Source organism: Triplophysa rosa, linkage group LG22 (genome assembly GCF_024868665.1).
Source record: "Triplophysa rosa linkage group LG22, Trosa_1v2, whole genome shotgun sequence".
Classification (NCBI taxonomy): domain Eukaryota; kingdom Metazoa; phylum Chordata; class Actinopteri; order Cypriniformes; family Nemacheilidae; genus Triplophysa; species Triplophysa rosa.
The window spans coordinates 5,561,070-5,581,027 of NC_079911.1; the positions used below are offsets into that span (position 1 = coordinate 5,561,070).

The window sequence follows — 19,958 nt, forward strand, 5'->3', positions numbered from 1 at the left end:
TTAATGCCTCATCTGAAACAAAACCACAACGTCCATTCAACTACATCTGATTTCTTTCTTCGCTGAAGGTTTGTTTTTCTCTCTAATGTCATTTCGTGTTGTCGTCACATCCGAGCTCCAGAAATAAACACCTCCTCACATCTCCGTTCGCTCAACCCCTACCTCTCTCTCTTATCAGTCTAATTGTCTTTGAATCTTTCCTGTCTTGCTCTTTATCAGCAACTTCCTGCAGGGACAGGAAGTGGAGCAGATACGTTATGTACAAACAGGCTTCTTCAGTGTGATGCATTTCAATTTCACATTAAACACGTTGCACACAAAAAGACAGCAAAAACTAATATATGAAAAGATTTAAACAATTTGAAACTATTTTTGGTGGGATTTTTGCAGCTGTTGTTTAAATAGCAATGAAAGAAATGATTTATTCTAGTCAGCTGTCTTGTAACTGCTGTTTTAGCACCTGCTAACCAAACCCCTCCTGTCGGTTCCCATCAAATCTACCATGACATGCAAAGTTAAGAAAGTGCCTCAACTGCTGTTAAGAATCAATCATTTGTCAGAGAGAGACTCATGAAAGTGGCCATGAGGGTACACCGTTTCAGCACACACTCCACATTTCATTCATCAAACTACATTTACAAAAGAACATTTTCATCAGTTAATTTTCTTCTAAGGTCATGAAAAAAATCTTCTCAACAGAGCTTAACAGGTAAACAAAATGATCATATAATATTACAGCTTCAAAAGACTAAACGCCTATTGCACAAGATGGTTAGTTTTACAATACGGTTAGCATTAGATATACGTTTTTTTTGTAATGGTTTTTTGTAATGGTTTTTTTTTTGTAATGGTTTTTAAAAAAATGAATTTTTGTACACACTGTAAAACTGCACTATTATATAAAATCAAATGCACAATACAAGCACAGCGCATACAAAATACTACACAGTGCATTAACAGTACAGATTGAGTAAGAATAAAGTAAAAGCCAAAGTACAAGTTAAGTCATTACGCTTACAGTAAAAATGTCATGCAATTACGCACCATGAAAGTGACAGTGTGTGTAAAACATCCACGGACCGGCTGGGTTCTGCTCACGTGAATCATATTTCCACGCTGATGCTGAATTTAACACCGCGTGCGACCAAACGTGTTCGTGGGGAAAGTTTGCTCGGGTCTGAAGATAGTTGCGGCGAGGGGTTCGGGGTCTATGGGGGCGTGATCCTGTGATTCATGGTCACGCTGGGTGGAATCTGCCCAAGGAAATCCTGTTATGTGCACGTGCACCCTCACGAGTCATGCGAGTGATTTTGGATATGCATTAATAAACGATATGAATAATAACTTTTTGAAGTGTTTTTGAACATAAGCAGCGTGTTACACAGATCACATACATGCACTGTACATAGTAAACTACTGTATTAACACAAACATAGTGTTACAAATGACATGTAACTTCTCTGTATGTTACAACACACAAATTGTGATGTAACAAATCATTTTAAAGTGCCGTAGCTAAAAACAAGTTCAAATGTGCAGTGCAAATAAGATCAGGAAATCAATGTTCACTGTCTTGTGACCATAAATGAGTCAGACAGGAAAAGCTGTTCATATACTGTAACTATAATTAACCCTATAAAAAAGATTTACTATAAAATACAATTTGCATTATAAAATCATAAGCGGTATGTTTGCATGTGAAGCAAATGTCAATTAAATATTTCAATAAAGTTTATGACACGTAATTACACAAAGTCGAAAACTCAACCCAGGACATAAACTTGACACCTTGCACCTGGCTACCAGGGGTCACTGCATGTCTTATGGATCGTCTCTTGTGTTTCATGGAAAGCACTTGCTCCAACATATTAACAGACCCACAATCTGAACTTTAGGAATGCTGCGGGTGTAACGAGTGCAAGTGTGAGTGCATGTGTGTTGCGAGATGGGGTTTCAAAGGCTGCCTGTGATTGGCTCTTTAAGTGCATTTCTGCAAGACTGTGACCCCAGTGTTGGAACATCCAGTCCCTGTCAGCCCCATGTTACACCCCCTTTCCTTCCTACACGTTTTGCTCTGACCAACAGCTACACATTCTTATGGATATTATACATTGGAAAACTGCAAAAATTAAAAATGCTAAAAGTTATAGAGACTTATAAGTCATAAATATCTAATTATTAATTAATAATGAATTAAGTCAGTTTTTATTACTTGATAAGTCATAGATTATCAAAAAATGTATAATTTTGAGTTCTTTAGTGAGAGTGTATTGTGTTCAAGTTCAACTGTGTGCATAACAGATAAGAATAAGCTGTTTAGACTTTGCTTACTGTAAAAATAGGAAATGTGTCTTAAAACTAAAAACTAGTCCCAGACTAAAATGAAACTTTGAGCTGGCTTAACTGAAAATATAAATTGTCCTGACATATCTTAAAATATGTCAGTGCCATTGTTTCGTCTCAAGATGCACACCAGTAATGTTTTTATCTAAGGCATTTTAATAAAAGCGATTTAAATATTCTAATTTAACTAAGGCATAGTCCTGGGTTAAGCTAAGCATCGTCTGTGAAACCGGGCCTTTAAGTATTAAGTAATAAAAAAAGTAATTTCTGTTCATTTACGCCATTAACTGTTAATTTACGAAGCACATCTAGTTTAACCAAACCGACTTAAACCTCAGATTGTATTTCATCATTTCATTTTTTTATTATTTTGTGCTGGCTGTCTGCCAACACGGTTACTACTACTGCCTAAACATAATGAAGCTGAAACTTTTATCGAACTCTATAAAATGACTTCTTTCACCAATATCCTTGCCAGCAACCATAAAGCATTACTGCTGTGATAAAAAAAAAAACTAATAGAAAATAAAATTGCTTTGGGTGGGTCGTTTGAATGAAATGTGGACAATTGTTCTTAAAACACGGAAGCTTGTTTGAGCGCCAACTGCGCTTCATGATGTTGTGCAACTTCACAGATTTTTGCGCACCTATTAAAACTTGTCTCGTGCAGGTGAACTTAAGCATTAGTTGGACGGACTCTTGGCAAGTGTACAGTCTTATAAAAACAAAACATAAAGGCGTTAACTGTTCTCGATTAAGCATTCATTTTGACAGTGAAATAAAAGCACGAGGTTTTTATTGAATTCCACATACGATCACTGGCTGATTTCGACATGCAACTGCAACTGACTGATGTTTGTTTAAATAAGAAACAAAGTTTAAAAATACGTTTATTATAGAGATCGTTGCACAATCTCCTCGCGCACATCTCAAAAGCAGCGCGCGCCTCCGGCACTATGCTCCATATCATCATCAATACTGTAAAAGACGCGCGACTCGTGCTTACCGTAGTCGATACAGAGTGTCATCATAACCGTCCATAGTTTATGTGCACTTCACCGTCAAGATCAAATTCTTCATCGCATGCAGTTATTCACATGGGAGCCGAACTTGTTTTTTCCAGGTTTTTGCGGTCTTTTCATTCCGCCCAGACATCACATAAAATCACGGATGTCATTTCCAGAAATTTGGGAGCGCGTTCCCTGACAGCGCGACATGTTGAAGAGGCAGGTACACTCCCATGAGCCGTCAACGAATTTACCAATCCCACTATGATCACGTCTTGCACTTTGAATATTCATGACCAAGCATGTGGCATTGGAAGGCAGCAATATGACGTGTGCGTTATTTAATTAATATTCATAAGCCCACCCCTATCTATTGGGAGGTTTCCAAGCAACGTTCTCATTTCCTAAATATATTCATCGCCCCCGCCTTCGGTATAGTATGTTTCGTTATTTCACGATCCGTCCACCAGTGAGATTGAGACCCGAAATCACTCCGCCGCGTATTCACGCGGACAGAAAAGAACTTCACTTGTGCTTGTTTGCGCTTAAATGTCTCGGATAGATACTTACATTGTGCCGTTTTAACATAGTAGGACGTAGGTTGTTGTTGTCGAATATTTTGCACGGTACTATTTTCATCTAGGGGGCAGGGATACAGATGTAAAGGGGCAAAGCCGGAACGAGCCGCTTTTCGAGGCGTGGGCTGCATGTGTTTTAAAGAGACAGCAATTATTTAAGTGAATGTTAGAAGATGCAATTGGATTGTGTCTAATTCTGACCGTGTTTGATCAGATCGCATTTGCACACTTGAAAATTTGATGGCCAATAGGTTCATTTACCTATGCATCCTCATGGGAATCTACTGACATAGTCTTTTTTTACTTTTGACAATGAAAGAATCCTTTAACCAAAAGGCATTTTTACAACCCAGATGGGGGCATTTGTAAGGGAGAGTTTCTTGTGATTTCTCTAGAACCAGTCTGATGTCATTCGGTGTCTCGAGCACTAGTGCGCGCTTCTGCTGCGTGTTCAGTTCATTATTGTGGAGCACTAGCTACAGAAGCAGGTGTTCGTGATCAAAGAGAACCCCCTAACCTCTTTTAGCAGGGTGACAATTCAGACTTATCTTTACAGACGCTTGTTGGCTGTTGAGGTTAAATCTAGCCTATTACAAATGTATTTGTATTATAAAATGCAATATTACAAAAAAGCGGGAGATAAAGGTATTTAACATTACTGTTCTAGTTCAGAAGAAAATGCAAACGACATACTTGCATGTCGCATTTAAAGTCACACAGCTTGCACATCGCCATGTTAACACGTTACCCCATTCACTCGTTAGTATCGTGAACGAGACGCATTTATTTCTAGGGATGTCGGCGACATCTTCTGGTCATAAAATGACACTGCAGTCATTTTGTACACATATTTGTTCACTAGCGTATAACAATTATATTAATGTGCAACAGGTGCTTTAAAAAATACCTACAGGTCGCCATAATTTCAGTTAATAAAGTTTACTTTTCCATTCGGCATTATTACTCAATCCTAACAATGTGAAGACTTTAGATGCAAACAACCTCTAAGTTCCGCCTGACATTTTTTTCTAAAATGATCATTTTTTATCAGGCTCGGGTGTTTATATTAAAAGTTATTTCACTTTAATAGCAAGTAGGACGTATTCGTTGCAATTCAAGTGAAAACACTGAACCTAAACACAGGAGCCTGATAAAAAATCACATTTTGGAAGAAAATCTCAAACTGCACTTTAAGTCTTTGCATCTGAGGTCTTCCTGTGTTTTCTTGATATGCAATAACAAAACAGTGCTTTTATCATTTACTACACCATATGACACATCTTTAATACATTTAATGAATAATCTAACATTCAAATCAATACACAAGCGTAGTATGAAAAACCACGCGTTGACACAAGGAGGCGTTGTTCGTCCGCGTTTATCGCTCTATTGACTGCAGCTTCATTTTCAAGAGATGTGATGCAAGCGTTATGTTGCATTCAGTTTCTTTTAAATGCTCTTTGGATTTCATTTTCAGACTAAAAAAACAACCAAATTACTACAAATGTACGTAAGGCCATTATCTTACAAATCTGTGTAGGCTATATTAAACTACTGTATCACTAAATAATTGATTTCTTGTTTATTTTTTAGGCTATTTGTTGACATGCTTGGCCAAGAATATTTATGAAAACAACGTAACAGTGAATGTTTCAGCCCTTTGAATTAAATTTGCTGTTTTAGTAGTAAGATAAAAAGTATCTGTAGGTTTCAATGTGGGATTTGTAATTTAATAAGTAAATATAGGCTAAGGATTTTGTTTGTCCCGCTCTCGTGACCACATTCACTTTCGCTATCCGGCAATTTCCACCACAATGTGTCATTAAATAGCAGAATTTCTCAGAGATGGAAAAGAGATAATTATAGAGCTCTTGAAATCAGTCCGAGGATTGAATGTCTCAAGAATGTTAATGACACACGTTTGAAGAGAATCAGAGGAAGTGTGCAATACCTACAACTTGATCAGAAGGTTGTGCAGTGACATGGGTAAATTACCATAAGATCTCTTTAATTCCTTGCATGCATTCAACGACATTTATCTCTAATCTTGACATATGGCTGTCAGTGAGTCTTCTGGTATTAGTGGTGTTTTGTGTTTATGGGATTGATTTTGGTGTCCCGATGTCTGTTATGCTTAGGTTTGCCAAGTGGGAAAGCAGCTGAAAGTTTTAGGAACTAAAATAAGTCCCTTTCTGGGAGTCATATCTAAGTGAATGAGGAAAGACAGATATGTCAAAAATAGGCAAAAATCACAATTAAATAAAATATTTCAGGCCAGCAATAAAACCTGACACCAACTGTACCATAACTTTTGTTTCTTAAGATCAAATTGGGATAAAAACACCTCTTTCCCTCAAATTGGCAAGCGCCTTACAAGATTGTGTTCCCAGAGAATCATCAGTCTTTAGCTTTGATTTAGGATCTGAGCCAGTTGGAAACATTCATGATACTTATGATAGTCAGTTACTGTAGGTATATAATGTTGTATAGCTAGGGTGCTCACTAGGTTTAAAGTAAAGGATAATGTACAGGCAGCCGGTTGTTATCGCAGAAATAAACCCCGACAGTGTGATCTTGTATCACACTGAAGGGGCTTATTTCGCGATAACAGCCGGCTGCTTGTACGTTATCCCGCTTATTGCACAGCTACTTGCCACACGAGAAAAAACTGGATATGAAATGTGAATTTAAAATATTTTATTAGCTCATTTTACCGAATGCAGACCTTCTGTGAGGAAAAGCTGTTTACTTTCATTTCTAAGGTAAGAAACGACGTTCAAATGTCACGAACAGGCAATGTAGTTTATACAAATTTGTAAACATAATGTCGTATATGTTATTAAAAGACACATTTATATTTAAAAACCTGTCAAAATGATTTCCTGCATCCGGGTTACCGTGTGTTATTAGTTTCGAGAGGTTGTTATCTGGGAATAACGAACCTCCAAATGTCGCGACTGGCCAATCAGAATCAAGCATTCAAACGAGCCGTGCAATAAAACAGAGCTAAGACCCATGATTTTCTTGACAAAGTGAAATAATGGTTGAGCCCAGACATGTAGGTATACTGTATGTCTAGACTGTGCGTATGTTCGTCTAATATTTGTTTTCTAGTAAGCCTGTGCTAATCTTACTGGTGGGGAAAACAACCCCGATGGTTTTTAAGGGCTTAAATGGCCCTTAGCAACAATAATTTGTGGGTTTTGTGTGTTATTCAAATTCTGCAAGTCGCATTTCATGACTTTCTCAGCTGTGTTATTGTCTACTTTTATGAACATACGCATTTAAGAAACTCTTGTATCTGAGCAGTAAATGGACTTGTTTGTTCCCACAAATGATATTATTTATTAATTATTGCTTGCTTCACTGGGTAGTGTACGTCATTTAGCCTACCTGTGATCTTTCATATAAAGTTTTTAAATGAGCTGCATTCACATGATTCCTAAATGTCTGCTTCACTCTTGCGTATCATATTAGAAAAGAGCTGTGTCTTATAATGTCAATAGTTCATAAGGGCATCTTGGTCTTGGTCTTTTTATTGATATTTTGAGAAAGTTTGACTTAATATAATATTTGTTGCAAACATGTTGTTACAATTACTGTAAATGTTGTGTGTATTATATCTCGAGTAATCTTGATAGGCTTTTTATATTTGTGCCTTTTCTATACTTTACATTTTATTATGTAAATAGGAGGAACTTTATAAAATATGGTAAATGTTACTTAAAAACAAGCCTTGATAATGTAAATAATAATAATAAATTTGTAAATCGGTTCTTCATAGATTACTTGAGAGAGACAAACAAAAGTTTAATTCAATAAACTATGTATATTTGCTGCAATAGTTTTTACACACAAAGCTTGATGCTTTGGCTTCTTTCACAGTTATTTGATAGTGGAGAGGATTTATTTAGTCTAAAGCATAAATTTACTTTATTAAAACTATGTAGACATAACTTTGCACAGACACGTTTAGTCTAAATTGTAGAATTGTGAGTAGACCCAAAAACAAGTAAAGCACAGGTGTGTGTACAAAAGTCTTGAGTGCTACAGGAAAGATCTTAACATGCACTTTTACTGTCAAAGCCACCCAGCTGACAGACAGACAATGATGATACAGCAATGTACAATGGACAGAGCATTTTTGGTGAGTAGTGTTTGTATAGTTGCTGGTTATGGTTAAGTGGTGGAATTATCAGTTTTTATAAGATATGTTCAAGCTTATTTTGTTTATATTTCATCACTTGTTTGAAGTTTATTTAAATAGCATTTTATACACAATAGTAATTCCAAGTGCTTTACATAGACGTGATAACAGGAATATAATGACACATCATGACTGTTGGCTTATTTAGTTGCTTAAATATGACTATTAAAACCAGTTTCTGATTTCAAAATGATGGTTTTTATTTCACTGAAAGACATTTTTGTTGCAACTGATCATTTCACATTTCAAAGACTATTATTTTGCTTGTTTGGTAGATCTGTGTTTTTCCTGCATGGCTAAGAAGTACATTTTTGTTTTTGCATTAATTCAGAATAATATGAAGGTGCAAGTATTGAGCCCTGGGGGACACCACACCTAAAATTGAATACACTTGGGAAATACAGCTTGGATTGGGAAACTATGAACTCCATTCAACATCATGGACCCCTAAAGAAATTCCTGAAGAAAATACAGAAAGAGATGTCTGAAAAATGAAAAGTCTGTTTCCCCTTATTGAGAATGAGACGGCAGAAATCCATAATTTCATTCACTCAGCAGACTTGTATACTCATCCAATACACAGACACCAACATATGACTTCAGAATGCAGGTGTTGCCTTTGGCATACACATTCATTAGCTAAAGCAAACCTGTACAAAAGCTAAAAAAAGAACCAGCATCATATATGTGCAAGTGGTTTTTGAGGCATTATGCATATTGTGTATGTTTAAGCTTCAGGGTGTGGTATGGAAAGTCTTATGCTTGCCTTATTTCTACACATCCCCTCTCAAAGAATCATGTCTCCCTGAAAGAATAGACGATTCTTCAAAAGTAAAAAAAGAAAAGCTTCTTTTGGATAATTAGTTTCTATAGAAACCTTTTTTGTGAGGGAGGAGCATTGCTTTGAATTTGGACAGTGGGTGGTGATAAATTGCATGTTTTCTCAATCATCATTGTGGAACATTCTTTTCCCACCCGTCCCCATGTTCCATGTATGAATAAATAAGCTCCATACTGTATATCATAGCAAGAAGCACCAGCCTTATTTCAAGGATTACTATGTACCATGTACTTCTGAGTTATGTAAAAGGGCAGTAAACACGAAATTAGTGCACAGTACATATAGAATACAGTACATGTAATGATAAATAAATAATAAAACGAATGAAAAACAGTAAATGTCATTCCCAAATATACAATGACTATGGTCTTGGGGCAAGACATCAACTGCTGCAATCCAAAATTCATTCTGGATTTAGACAGGTTTCTCAGGATGTCTTAGTGTCATCTTCTCCTCATGACCGCCAGATCAGTGCAGAGATCAGGTCAGATTGCTAAAGCCCCTCAATGGCCCCAAATGCCAAACTCCTCTTCAGTCCACACCAGGCTATCAGGCTGCATTCACTGGCCAACAGATCAAATCAGAATGGCGTCAACAACCAGGACAGTTTGGTTTTGGCATAAACCTCATTGGCCATAATTGTCAAGCAGGACCGCATGAAAGCGAACAAATGTTTTACTTTACAATAAACCTAATTTACCTTAAGCCTTAATTTCATGTTTATATATTGTACATTTTATTCCAGTGATTTTTTGAAGTGTTCTTATCTGATGATGACCAAGAACTTGTGAAAATAACAAAAGTGACCAGGAATGACCAGGAATTTCACTTTAAAGCATCTTGTATGACTTAGTATGAGTATTTTACAATACTGTAATAGTTGTATTATTTCATTATAATAAAGTATAGTACATGTTTATTATATTTGCCTGTATTATTTACTTTATCTCCAAGCTACTGGCCTGCCACGCAAATGTCATACTCTTTATACATTTATGGTTATATAGAGGACTTTTCAATGGGTTACATTTATATCAGGTGCTGTGGTATACCATACAGTAACTGTTTCTAGAATTAAATGCATGGACACCTTCTGATTGTCTTACAGTTAAGAATATAAAACAATTTTAAAAACATTCAATTTTGGTATACATGTATGTGATGCCTAAAATGTCTAATGTCTTTGCATAATAGTTTTTTAAAGAAAGACAGCACAAATTCACATTTCACAATGCGCTTAGGTTTCAAAGAATACCTTTTGTTAAAATTACGGTTTTTGTTCAACAAAGGAGTATTTCAAGATGTGATGGATCATGTATTTTTACACCTGTGACTGGTCCACCTGCTTGTACTTCACACCTTTAGACCAGTTGGTTAAAAGTTTTTTTTTTTTTTAACAAAATCTCTAGCCTCTTTTTTTGTGTACCCAAAAGTTTTTTTTACCCATTTTGGTAGGCTACATTCATATCAAGTGTAACTCATATTGGCTGGTTTCACAGACACGGCTTAGCTTGAACCAGTACTATGCCTTAGTTGAATTAAGATATTTATGTCGCATTTATAAAAATGCCTTAGAAGAACACATGAATGGTGTGCATCTTGAGACAAAACAATGGCACTGATATATTTTAAGATATTTCTGGGCAAGTTATATTCAGTTAAGACAGGTCAAACATTCATTTTAGTCTGAGACTAGCCTTAAGCCTTGTCTGTGAAACCGGGCCATTATGTGTTCAATATTGAGTAACTCATTGGTCACAAACAGACACAGTTTGCATGTAACAGTTTATTGCGTTACAGTTAAAGACTGACAGATAAAATGTCAAAAACTCAAATTAACTCATAAGTATTCGAAAGTAAATTAATTCTGCCTTACCCTACATTCAACATCCAGAAATAAATATAGAGTTCTAAAGTTTTCATCATGTCACTAAAATAACAAGAACATTTGTTTCCTCTTCAGTGTCAGCTCTAAATCTGATGGTTTGCCCTGGTAACTTCAGCTCTTTGTTGTTTGAGAAATGAAAGTCGATCTCCTTGAAAGACTGGGAGTGAAACAAAAGTCTGTGTTATTCAGGAGCCTCTGGGGGCCCAGGGTAATGTGGCTCCTAAATGGACAATAGAGGCTTTTATAGGAAATCACACAGACGGTCTTGTTCTTTTTACTTCTTTGACTCTTCAATCTGTTCGACTTCGCTGGATTCATCCACCACTTTACCATTGATCATGGTTTGCGTTACCACCTTTACTATCTTACGGGTACGGACGTCAGGCTCCTCTGCAGAAAGAGAGAGAGAGATTAGATTCCTTTCAATCGGACACACCACGCTCTCATGCACTGTGCTGTAAGCGCTGTGTTGCTATGGACGATGTGTTATGGGAGGTAACTGTATTTGGCAGTGTTTAATATGTCATTAGTCTTTGGTTGCAGATGGTTTGGAGCGCAGGTGAGAGGGCAAATTTACTCTCAGGACGGTAAAACATTCCAGAAAACAGTCTGCTCTCGGCATGAAGGTTTATCAAATACTGTTATCAAGCTGGGATGTGTCACGATGGGGCAAAAGTCATCTAAAACAACTAGACGATTATCAAGGTTGATTTGTTTTATTTTTTTGTTAATTATTATTGTTATTTAATACCCATATTTTATTGTCTTCCGTTTCGTTTCGTTTTATTTTGTTAACTTTTTTTATTTATCATCCTACTAATATAACAATTAAACTAAAAATATATGCTGCATTTACTTTTGTGTTGGTATAAAATTATAACCAAAAGTTAACCAAAGAGATTTCAATGGCGCAATGGCAACACACAACCCCAAAATGGATCTTTGTTAAGAATGGTTTTTACCTATTATTTTACAAAATATTGAAAAGTGCACCAGGTAACACTGAATATAATAACATAAAAGAAATATGTATAAGACATTGGTGTAAAATTTGTGAATAGTTTTTTACTAACCAGGAGCTCGTAATGTGAACTACACTTATAATATTTCTCAATATTAATTACTTATAAAATTGAGTAAAATTACTTTATATAACTGACAACAGTTCATCTACTTATTATGAATAATAAATATAGAATAATTAAACAATAAATATGACTCAACAATGGTCACAGTCATCAAACTAATTCACACTATAAATATGGAACGCTATCCATCATTTTTGGAGTATTTTAGATTATTTCTCCAGTATTTGAATTTAATCTTGCAAACAGACACAAATGAAAAATTCCAGTGCTGTTAAACCTGCTGGAAAAACAACAACAGAATCCTGCCCAAAACACAATAGAAAATGTAATGGATTTAATGCTTATAGTCCTTATTGTATTGCAAACTATAATGGTGTCTACTGGTATGGGATGGATTCTATTGGTTAGATGATATCTGTCACACAAGAACCCTTTAAATCATAATAGAAGTCCTATTGGAATAATGCCCCAAACACACTACAAAAAGGAATTTGTAATGGTTTAAATGGAAAAGGAGAATGGTTCGTAATGGTATTTTAATAGAAACCCTTAAACTTCTGTGATGGTTTCTATTGGCTTTATATAGTTTTTTTTCAGCAGGGGTATGAGATATCAGTAAAATTGGAAAGCCATTCGTGCAATGAAATTACTGAACTAACTGATCTTATCATGGATTACTCAGTCAAATGAAGTTCACAAAGACTTTGATATTAAAATGAAGTTCTTCCTGTTATTTAAATTAGGAATATATGCCGAAACGAGTATTGCACCCGGTTGCAATTATAAGAGGACAGTGGACTAGGATGGGTGCTATTATTTCTTATTTACTTGAACCACAGCTCCGTGTTTTGAGTTGTATGTATCTACTTGCAGAATATTAATATTACTTTGTGCAAATTTAATTCTTTAATTCTTTAATGAAAGAGACATTGCAACAGTGAAGTACTCACTCTTGGGGGGTGGAGGCTTCTCTTTAACTCTACAGAAACAAATAACATGTCGTCATTTTAAAACACTTATTTGGCCACAGTGATTTCATTTACGTCTCATACAGATCTCGCACACAAATATAAGTATCCTGGCACTCACGCCTCCTCTCCCTCCAGCAGTCTCCTGTAGGTTGCGATTTCCATCTCCAGGTTCTGCTTGATGCGCAGGAGCTGCTCGTAGTCCGTTTTGTTGCGCTGCATGTCCAGACGCAGCTGAGACAGATTGTCCTCCAGCTGGGCCAGGGTTGCCTGCAGTCGCTCCATCTCCATGCTGTATTTTTGCCCAGTCTCACCCAGGTTACCCTCCAGTGCCGCCACCTGCGGAAGAGGTTTGGAGAGCGGTTAGCATGTGTGCATCGACATTGAACTTTGGTGCTGATAGTTTCAGTCTGGTCAAACCATTTCCCTGCAGGTGTTTAGGAGGAATTGTTGCATGTTGTACAGTGTTACGTCCCTAAATATATGTAAATGTGGGTATGTGCATGTGTGTAAAATTGTAGCTATTCCATGTCAGTAAGTCTATCGTATTGACTTTACACGTAATTGTTTAAATTGCCAACCACCGGTAACTGATAAGATTGAACTGTGGGTCGATATAAACTAGGTTCCTCTAAAACCCAAATGACTTTCTTTATCCCGCAGAACACAAAAGAAGATATTCTGAGGAAAGTTGGTAACCAAACAGTACCCATTCACTTCTATTGCATGGACACAAATTCAATGCAAGTGAATGGGTTCTGGTCAACAACATTCCTTAAAATATGTTCATTTGTGTTCTGCGGAAGAAAGAAAGTCATACAGGTTTGAAATGAGTAAATGTATGACAGAATTTTTGTTTTTGGGTGAACTATCCCTTTAAGAGCAAGAGGTTTTATTTTTAGCTTTATTATTATTATTTTATTTTCATTTTATTATTTTATTTTATTATTATTTTATTTAAATTTTATCATCCTAAATCATAACTAAAGCAGGTATATATTTTTTTACGCGCACCGCTTCTAGTTTGGTACTGACCCCTTTCAGATGCCATTATTCAGACAATGAACTCTTATTTAAAAACAAACAATGCCTATCTGTCCACTAACATTTGACATAATGGAAGTAAGTAAAGGCATGAGATGGAGCACTTATGCCCCGGGTCGTTTGAATAACCAAGATGTAAAGGGCAGGGTTTTACATTGCTGTGTTATGCTGTAACTCTATCAGCATTGGCCAGCTCTTAAAGTTCAGGCAACAGCAATGGTCTTTAAAAGGTTCCCTCGCCTGGTACTGACCTGTTTGTGCAGGCTCTCCAATTCCACTTCCAGGGTCTGCATAAAGCGTTGTCTCTCAGTGAGCTCGCTTTGAGCTCCTCTCAGGGCTTCGTTGCTCTCTCGCACCTGCGTCTGCACCATTTCCAGCTATACACAAACAGACACACATGCATTAAGTGGATGGGTTACTAAAGTGACCTGCATGAAAGACTATCACACAACAGAAGAAAGCATAATGCAGTACACCCTGTACAGCTGTGTGCGTTCAATGAAACACTAATTCTTGTAAAACATCTTAAAGGAATAGTTTACCCAAAAATGAAAATTCTGTCATCATTTACTTACCCTCAGATTGTTCCAAATCTGTATAAATTTCGTTGTTTTGCTGAACACAAAGAAAGATATAAGGAAGAATGTCAGTAACCAAACAGATCTCATCCCCCCATTGACTCCCATAGTATTTATTTTCTTTACTGTGACGGTAAAGGGGGATAAGATCTGTTTGGTTACTGACATTACTACAAATATCTTTCTTTGTGTTCAGCACAAAAAAATAAATTTATAAAGGTTTGGAACAACTTGAGGGTGAATAAATAATGAGAGAATTTTCATCTTTGGGTGGACTATCCCTTTAAGAAGACAACATAAAAAACGACAAAAACGACATAAAAAGATTCTGGTAGTACCATGGCACAGTAGTTATGCTATCCCAGCTAACAAAAATATGTATTAAGACTGTTTTGCTAACATTTTCATTAAATTATGAAAATGTGATTTAATGAATGTTCCACTTTCGGTTTATACCGTTTATAGAGCGTTTTTAGAGCATTTACCAATGACATAATGTTGATGAAATGCTCTTTTAACGTTACTTCAAGAACTTTTTTACAACTTAGAGAACTTTTTTAAATTCTGAGAACAATCCCTGATAGCAGGGATGGCATTCGATACACTGTGTACCACAGCAAAACATTTATTTTTTACATGGTACTACAAAGTACTGCAACGACTACACTCTTAAAAATAAAGGTGCTTAAAAGATTTTTTAAAGAACCATCTCTTTCTCACTTTAATCTGAAGAACCCTTTTTCGCCACAAATAACCAAAAGGTTCTTCTATAGAATCAAAGAACCTTTTGAAGCACCTTTTTTAAAGATTGTAGCATGATATTGTCATTGCATATAGAATAACATAGTTTCGCTCAGAAAAAACACTTGGGTAGCATGGTCCAAAAAAACACGGTAGTGCCATAAGTAGCTATCATATAAATACCATTTATATGAAAATACTGTGGTATTACAAGAAAATACTATGGTATTACAGTACATGCCCATAAACCCATCATGGTCCCATGTCCAATTTGTACGGAGCCATGGAAGGGACATTGGGAAAAAGAAAAAATCAGAAGGCATGCGAAAGTTTATCGTGCGCTCTTGATAGTTTCTATTTTTATTTGTCCCTTCCACGGCTCCGTAAATTTGATATGGCAATACATTTGTAATTTTGAAGTGCTTTGAGGTTACATCTAAATATATCGTTTTCAGTTAATGTCCAAAAAAATAAATGCACTACCATGATAACATCCAAAAAACATGGCAATACCTTGGTGCTTTAATTTGCAAGAGAAATGTAAGCAATGTATTGTCATGGTACTGGTTCTGTGCCCCAGCCGAAACCGACCTTCTTACGATACCAGTTTTCAGCCTCCTCCTTGTTCTTATGAACAATTCCCTCATACTGAGACCTGAGCTCAGACAAAACTGTGCCCAGCTCTGGCCCGTGAGCGACATCCACTTCTACATTGACTTCCTCCTGAGAGATCCGAGCCCTCAGACTGTCTATTTCCTGTAGTGACAGAAAGACACTGATGTTGTACAATTTGTAAGCCAACTTTGCTGTGAAACGAACAAAACCTGCTAGTCTGTTTAATGAGATAATGAGATAGCATGTTTGAGTAAGTTAAGTGTGCGTGTTTTGTGTGTTTGAACAACAGGTGTGGTTTGTGTGTGAGGTTTTCAGGTCGTATGGAGTGAATGTTGGGAATCTGACACCACGTGGTGGCACAAGGCAGGTGGAAGTTCCTTCATTATTAAGTGCTTCTCAATGAATATTTCATAGCGTTGATCTCAGGTTGCTCACGAAAGCACTCCTGCAATGTACCACTCATACAAACAAACACTCCTGATATATCTGGATATATTATACAATCGCTGGACCGCACCCTACTTTCCCAATATAACCATAGTATGCGTGCCTAAGTATGAACGTAGACTTTTTCTTATCTTACTTGAAAAATGAATGCTGCAGTCACCTCTGAGTCAGAATAATATTTTGTGGCATGTCGAGAGACATTTGATGCTTTGAATATGTTCTAGGTGCAATTTATTATGTAAATGCAATCGCTTCTAGATACAATTGAACACCTTGTCGCATTGCATTGCAACTGTTGCATGATGTATTCTTAGTGCTGCCACAAATGGTGTAAGTCAAGAGCATCATTTCGTAAACAGTTGTATACTAAAATATATCAAAACTCCATTATCTACTTCTATGGGTTTTCTGTTTCAGGACTACTATTACTTTTTAGCCCAAAAGCAGTTCAAAGACAATCTAGCAAAGCATGCTAAGTTCAACCAAAAATGAAAATTCTTGTGAAAATGTCATTCCAAACCAGTATTACTTTTTATTTCTTCTGCAGAACACAAAAGAATATCATTTTTCAATTGAAGAAAGTGGGTAACCAAACAACATTGGCCCCCATTGACTGTATGGACACAAAACCCATTGAGACCCTCAAATGACACGAGGGTGAGAAAATGATTTTTCTGATGAATTTTCTTTTTTGAGTGAACTATCCCTTTTACAAATATCAACATATGTATTGTTAGATACCAGAATAACAACGCTTCTGATTAATATTTGGCACTGGCAATTGAAGGGTAACTCAATCGCCTCTTTGGAGGTTTGTTACCACGAGTCCACGACAGTGACACCAGAACGCATGTCAAGTTTGTGGAACAGTGTAGCGCAATATGTTGGCCAAACATGCACGTCTGCATTTTCGTATTTGTTTAGAGTTCCTTCCTGACCTAAAAATGACAATCAACAAAAGTTTGATTCTGTGCCAAAACTGTAACTGTGCCGCACATCTTAGATTGCATTTCACAAAAGAGCCGCAGGGATTGAGTTACGAGCGGATCAGAGCGTAGCCCTTGTCTATCAAAGACAAGGAAGGTCATGGCTCTTCAAGGGCTTTACAGGCCAATCACACATCCACACTGTTCAATCCTCTGTGCGCATGTATAAAAAGAGAACCTGCGTTTGTCTGATACAAATGTGCGTTCTCTCACAAATGGTAGGGAATTTAAAAGCCACTGAACTTTGGACTGGCTCACATATTACTGAAATTCTATCCTTACTGTACATGTATATTTTCCCAACCTTGTGAACTCAAGGAATGCTGGAATGAGGTAATCGTGTGTCAATGGAAGGTACAGCATTATGTATTGTGTCTTGAAGGCACGGAGCTCTGACCTCCTCATGGTTTTTCTTCAGGAAGTAGAGTTCCTCTTTCAGGCTGTCCAGGTCACCACGGAGCGTGGCGATGATCTGGTCATGATCCGACTTGGCTTTCTTCAGAGCCACGCAGTCCCGCTCCACCGACTGACACATGGCACTCTCTGTCTCCCATCTAGGGTGCAAAACCACACAGTCTATGCCTCCTGTAGACCCTCAATGTTTTCAAATGTTTTTTGGGAAGTCAGACTCACTTGATTCTGAAATCATCTGCAGCCAGCTTGGCGTTGTCAATCTCCAGCATGATGCGAGCGTTCTCCAGAGTTTTCTTCCTTACCTGCAATATGCAGGAGATGAAGTAACTGATGAAGTACACAGTACATTTCTTTCATTATTTCATTAACCACAAATCAAATAATCACAGTGAGAGTGTAGTTCATTTTTAATGACATAATTATGCCTGGCACACTAACAAAGACAGTACCCATGGGGCAAACTGGGATTATGTTGCTTTACTCAATTGGCACAGCGGTGACAGGAAAAGTTGACAATTGACCAGTGAATAGACTAAAGCTGTCTGTTAAAAATTACTCCAGCAGACTCACCGAAAGACCAGACATGAGCAGTACAGGATAAACCGACTTGGACCAGCATGGATGACTATTACATGGATGACCAGACTGTATTTTTTAGACATTACTTTCCCTTTTTTGTTAAAAAATAACCAAGGGGGAGGTTATTATTTAACAAGTACTTGTGGGGCTAATGATCACATTGCTGTGCCGACTTTCACATCATACGTACTTACTGTACTGTACATACCATGAGCCACTAGGGCTGAGACATATGTGTTTTTGTTTAGAAATAAACGAACATTAAGAAATATCTTGATTTTTAATTGTCTAGGTAATTTTTATGCTTATTTAGGTTGTTTTAAATATGTACGTCTTGAGGCCCCCTTGTAGGCCCTTAGTAGGCCTCAGCCCCCCAGTTGAGAAACATTGCTCTATACACTTCTGAATATAAGCTTTTGCTCTAGAATAAATAAAAAAGGTGTTTTTGTCCCTAATATGAAAAAAGCGTGATTCGGAGACAGCATTCAAAATGTTTCGTGGAAAAACACGATAAAAAAAATATCATTTTGAAATGATGAGTTACATTTGTGCTACATGTGATATGTTAAAAGTGAAATGACCTATTGGGTGAATCTTATTAAAATTTCAACATTATTCACAATATTTTGTAATTTTTATATTGGCAGCACATCTCAATATTATGTAATATTCAATATATTGTCTATGAACAAAGTTTGAGGGCATTACGCTGTGTTATGGTATGCCATTGATAATATAGCACATATTTATTGTTTGGTTTATCAGTAAGTGTGATGTGTAGTGCGTGATCTGAATTTACACCAACTGAATAATAATTTAAAACATTTAGTTTCTGGATTTTTAAAAAGAACGACTTTAGGCACATACTTCCTGCTCTAGGGCGTGTGCTTGGGCCAACATGGATTCGATGTCGTGCCCTTTGGGTACACGCTCCAGCATCAGCTGCTTGATCTTCAGCTCCAGGTCAGCGTTGGATTTCTCCAGGGATCGGACCTTGTCCAGGTAGTTGGCCAGACGGCTGTTGAGGCTCTGCATGGCTTCTTTCTCGTTGGTGCTGTTACCGTGGAGACCATTGAGAGACATGCTGCTCAGGCCGTTTAGATCTGTCATGCTCAGAGAGGAGGAGCGGGACAGGGGCTTGGCGGCAGCAAATGAGACGGCAGCTTTGGAACGAGCGCGTCCGCTGTCCCTCAGAGACATGCTGGAGAAAGAGGGCTGCCGACCCAGAGACAAGCTCCGTACGGACAGACTAGATGACATGATCTCTGTAAACGGCAATGACAGATGTTGTTCAGAATCTCACATGGACTCACTTAAAAATGTAGGAGAATGATCATAACCAAAAATATTAAATATTAACAATACAACAATACTTAACATATATGCATAGATGTACAGGCGTGCTGTATGTGAAGTATGTATATAGTAGCCTACTATTGCAATGTAATGTTCTTTTACAATATACATACAGTATTTGCGTGTGTGTGTGTGTGTGTGTGTGTGTGTGTATACAGTATATGTATGTATATATATATATATATATATACCTGTATATATTAATGTAAAATACACACACTCACATGCGCACATGACTGTATATGTATACTGTGTGTATATATTTTACTCATAATATT

At 37.0% G+C, this 19,958-nt stretch overlaps 2 protein-coding genes across 5 annotated transcripts in view; both read right to left on the bottom strand.

The window, feature by feature from the left end:
- The window catches only part of rc3h2 (ring finger and CCCH-type domains 2), a 32,111-nt gene extending 28,506 nt beyond the window's left edge, over nucleotides 1–3,605 (bottom strand). For 2 of the 4 annotated variants that reach the window (XM_057320852.1, XM_057320853.1), the window contains exon 1: nucleotides 3,350–3,605. The gene's annotated coding sequence lies outside the window, so the exon portion shown is untranslated. Of the gene's footprint in view, nucleotides 1–1,044; nucleotides 1,180–3,349 lie in introns of those variants that run through there. The other 2 variants (XM_057320850.1, XM_057320851.1) reach the window with 2 other exon arrangements.
- A 7,151-nt stretch (nucleotides 3,606–10,756) lies between these two features.
- On the bottom strand, nucleotides 10,757–19,587 carry si:ch211-243g18.2 (uncharacterized protein LOC559906 homolog). Its single transcript, XM_057321374.1, has 8 exons — nucleotides 19,192–19,587; nucleotides 17,965–18,047; nucleotides 17,729–17,885; nucleotides 15,875–16,039; nucleotides 14,216–14,341; nucleotides 13,042–13,259; nucleotides 12,903–12,931; nucleotides 10,757–11,254 (listed from the first exon to the last, which is right to left on the bottom strand). The coding sequence occupies exons 1-8, from the start codon at nucleotides 19,582–19,584 to the stop codon at nucleotides 11,139–11,141; spliced, it is 1,287 nt and encodes a 428-aa protein (XP_057177357.1). The 5' UTR covers nucleotides 19,585–19,587; the 3' UTR covers nucleotides 10,757–11,138.
- Nucleotides 19,588–19,958: the final 371 nt, after the last annotated feature.

Excerpts from the sequence above, each read along its gene's own strand:
- si:ch211-243g18.2 (XM_057321374.1), bottom strand. The coding sequence starts at position 19,584 with ATGTCATCTAGTCTGTCCGTACGGAGCTTGTCTCTGGGTCGGCAGCCC. Across the intron at positions 18,048-19,191 it reads CACACGCCCTAGAGCAGGAA|GTAAGGAAGAAAACTCTGGA; the intron begins GTATGTGCCTAA and ends TGCATATTGCAG. Across the intron at positions 17,886-17,964 it reads GCAGATGATTTCAGAATCAA|ATGGGAGACAGAGAGTGCCA; the intron begins GTGAGTCTGACT and ends TTTGCACCCTAG.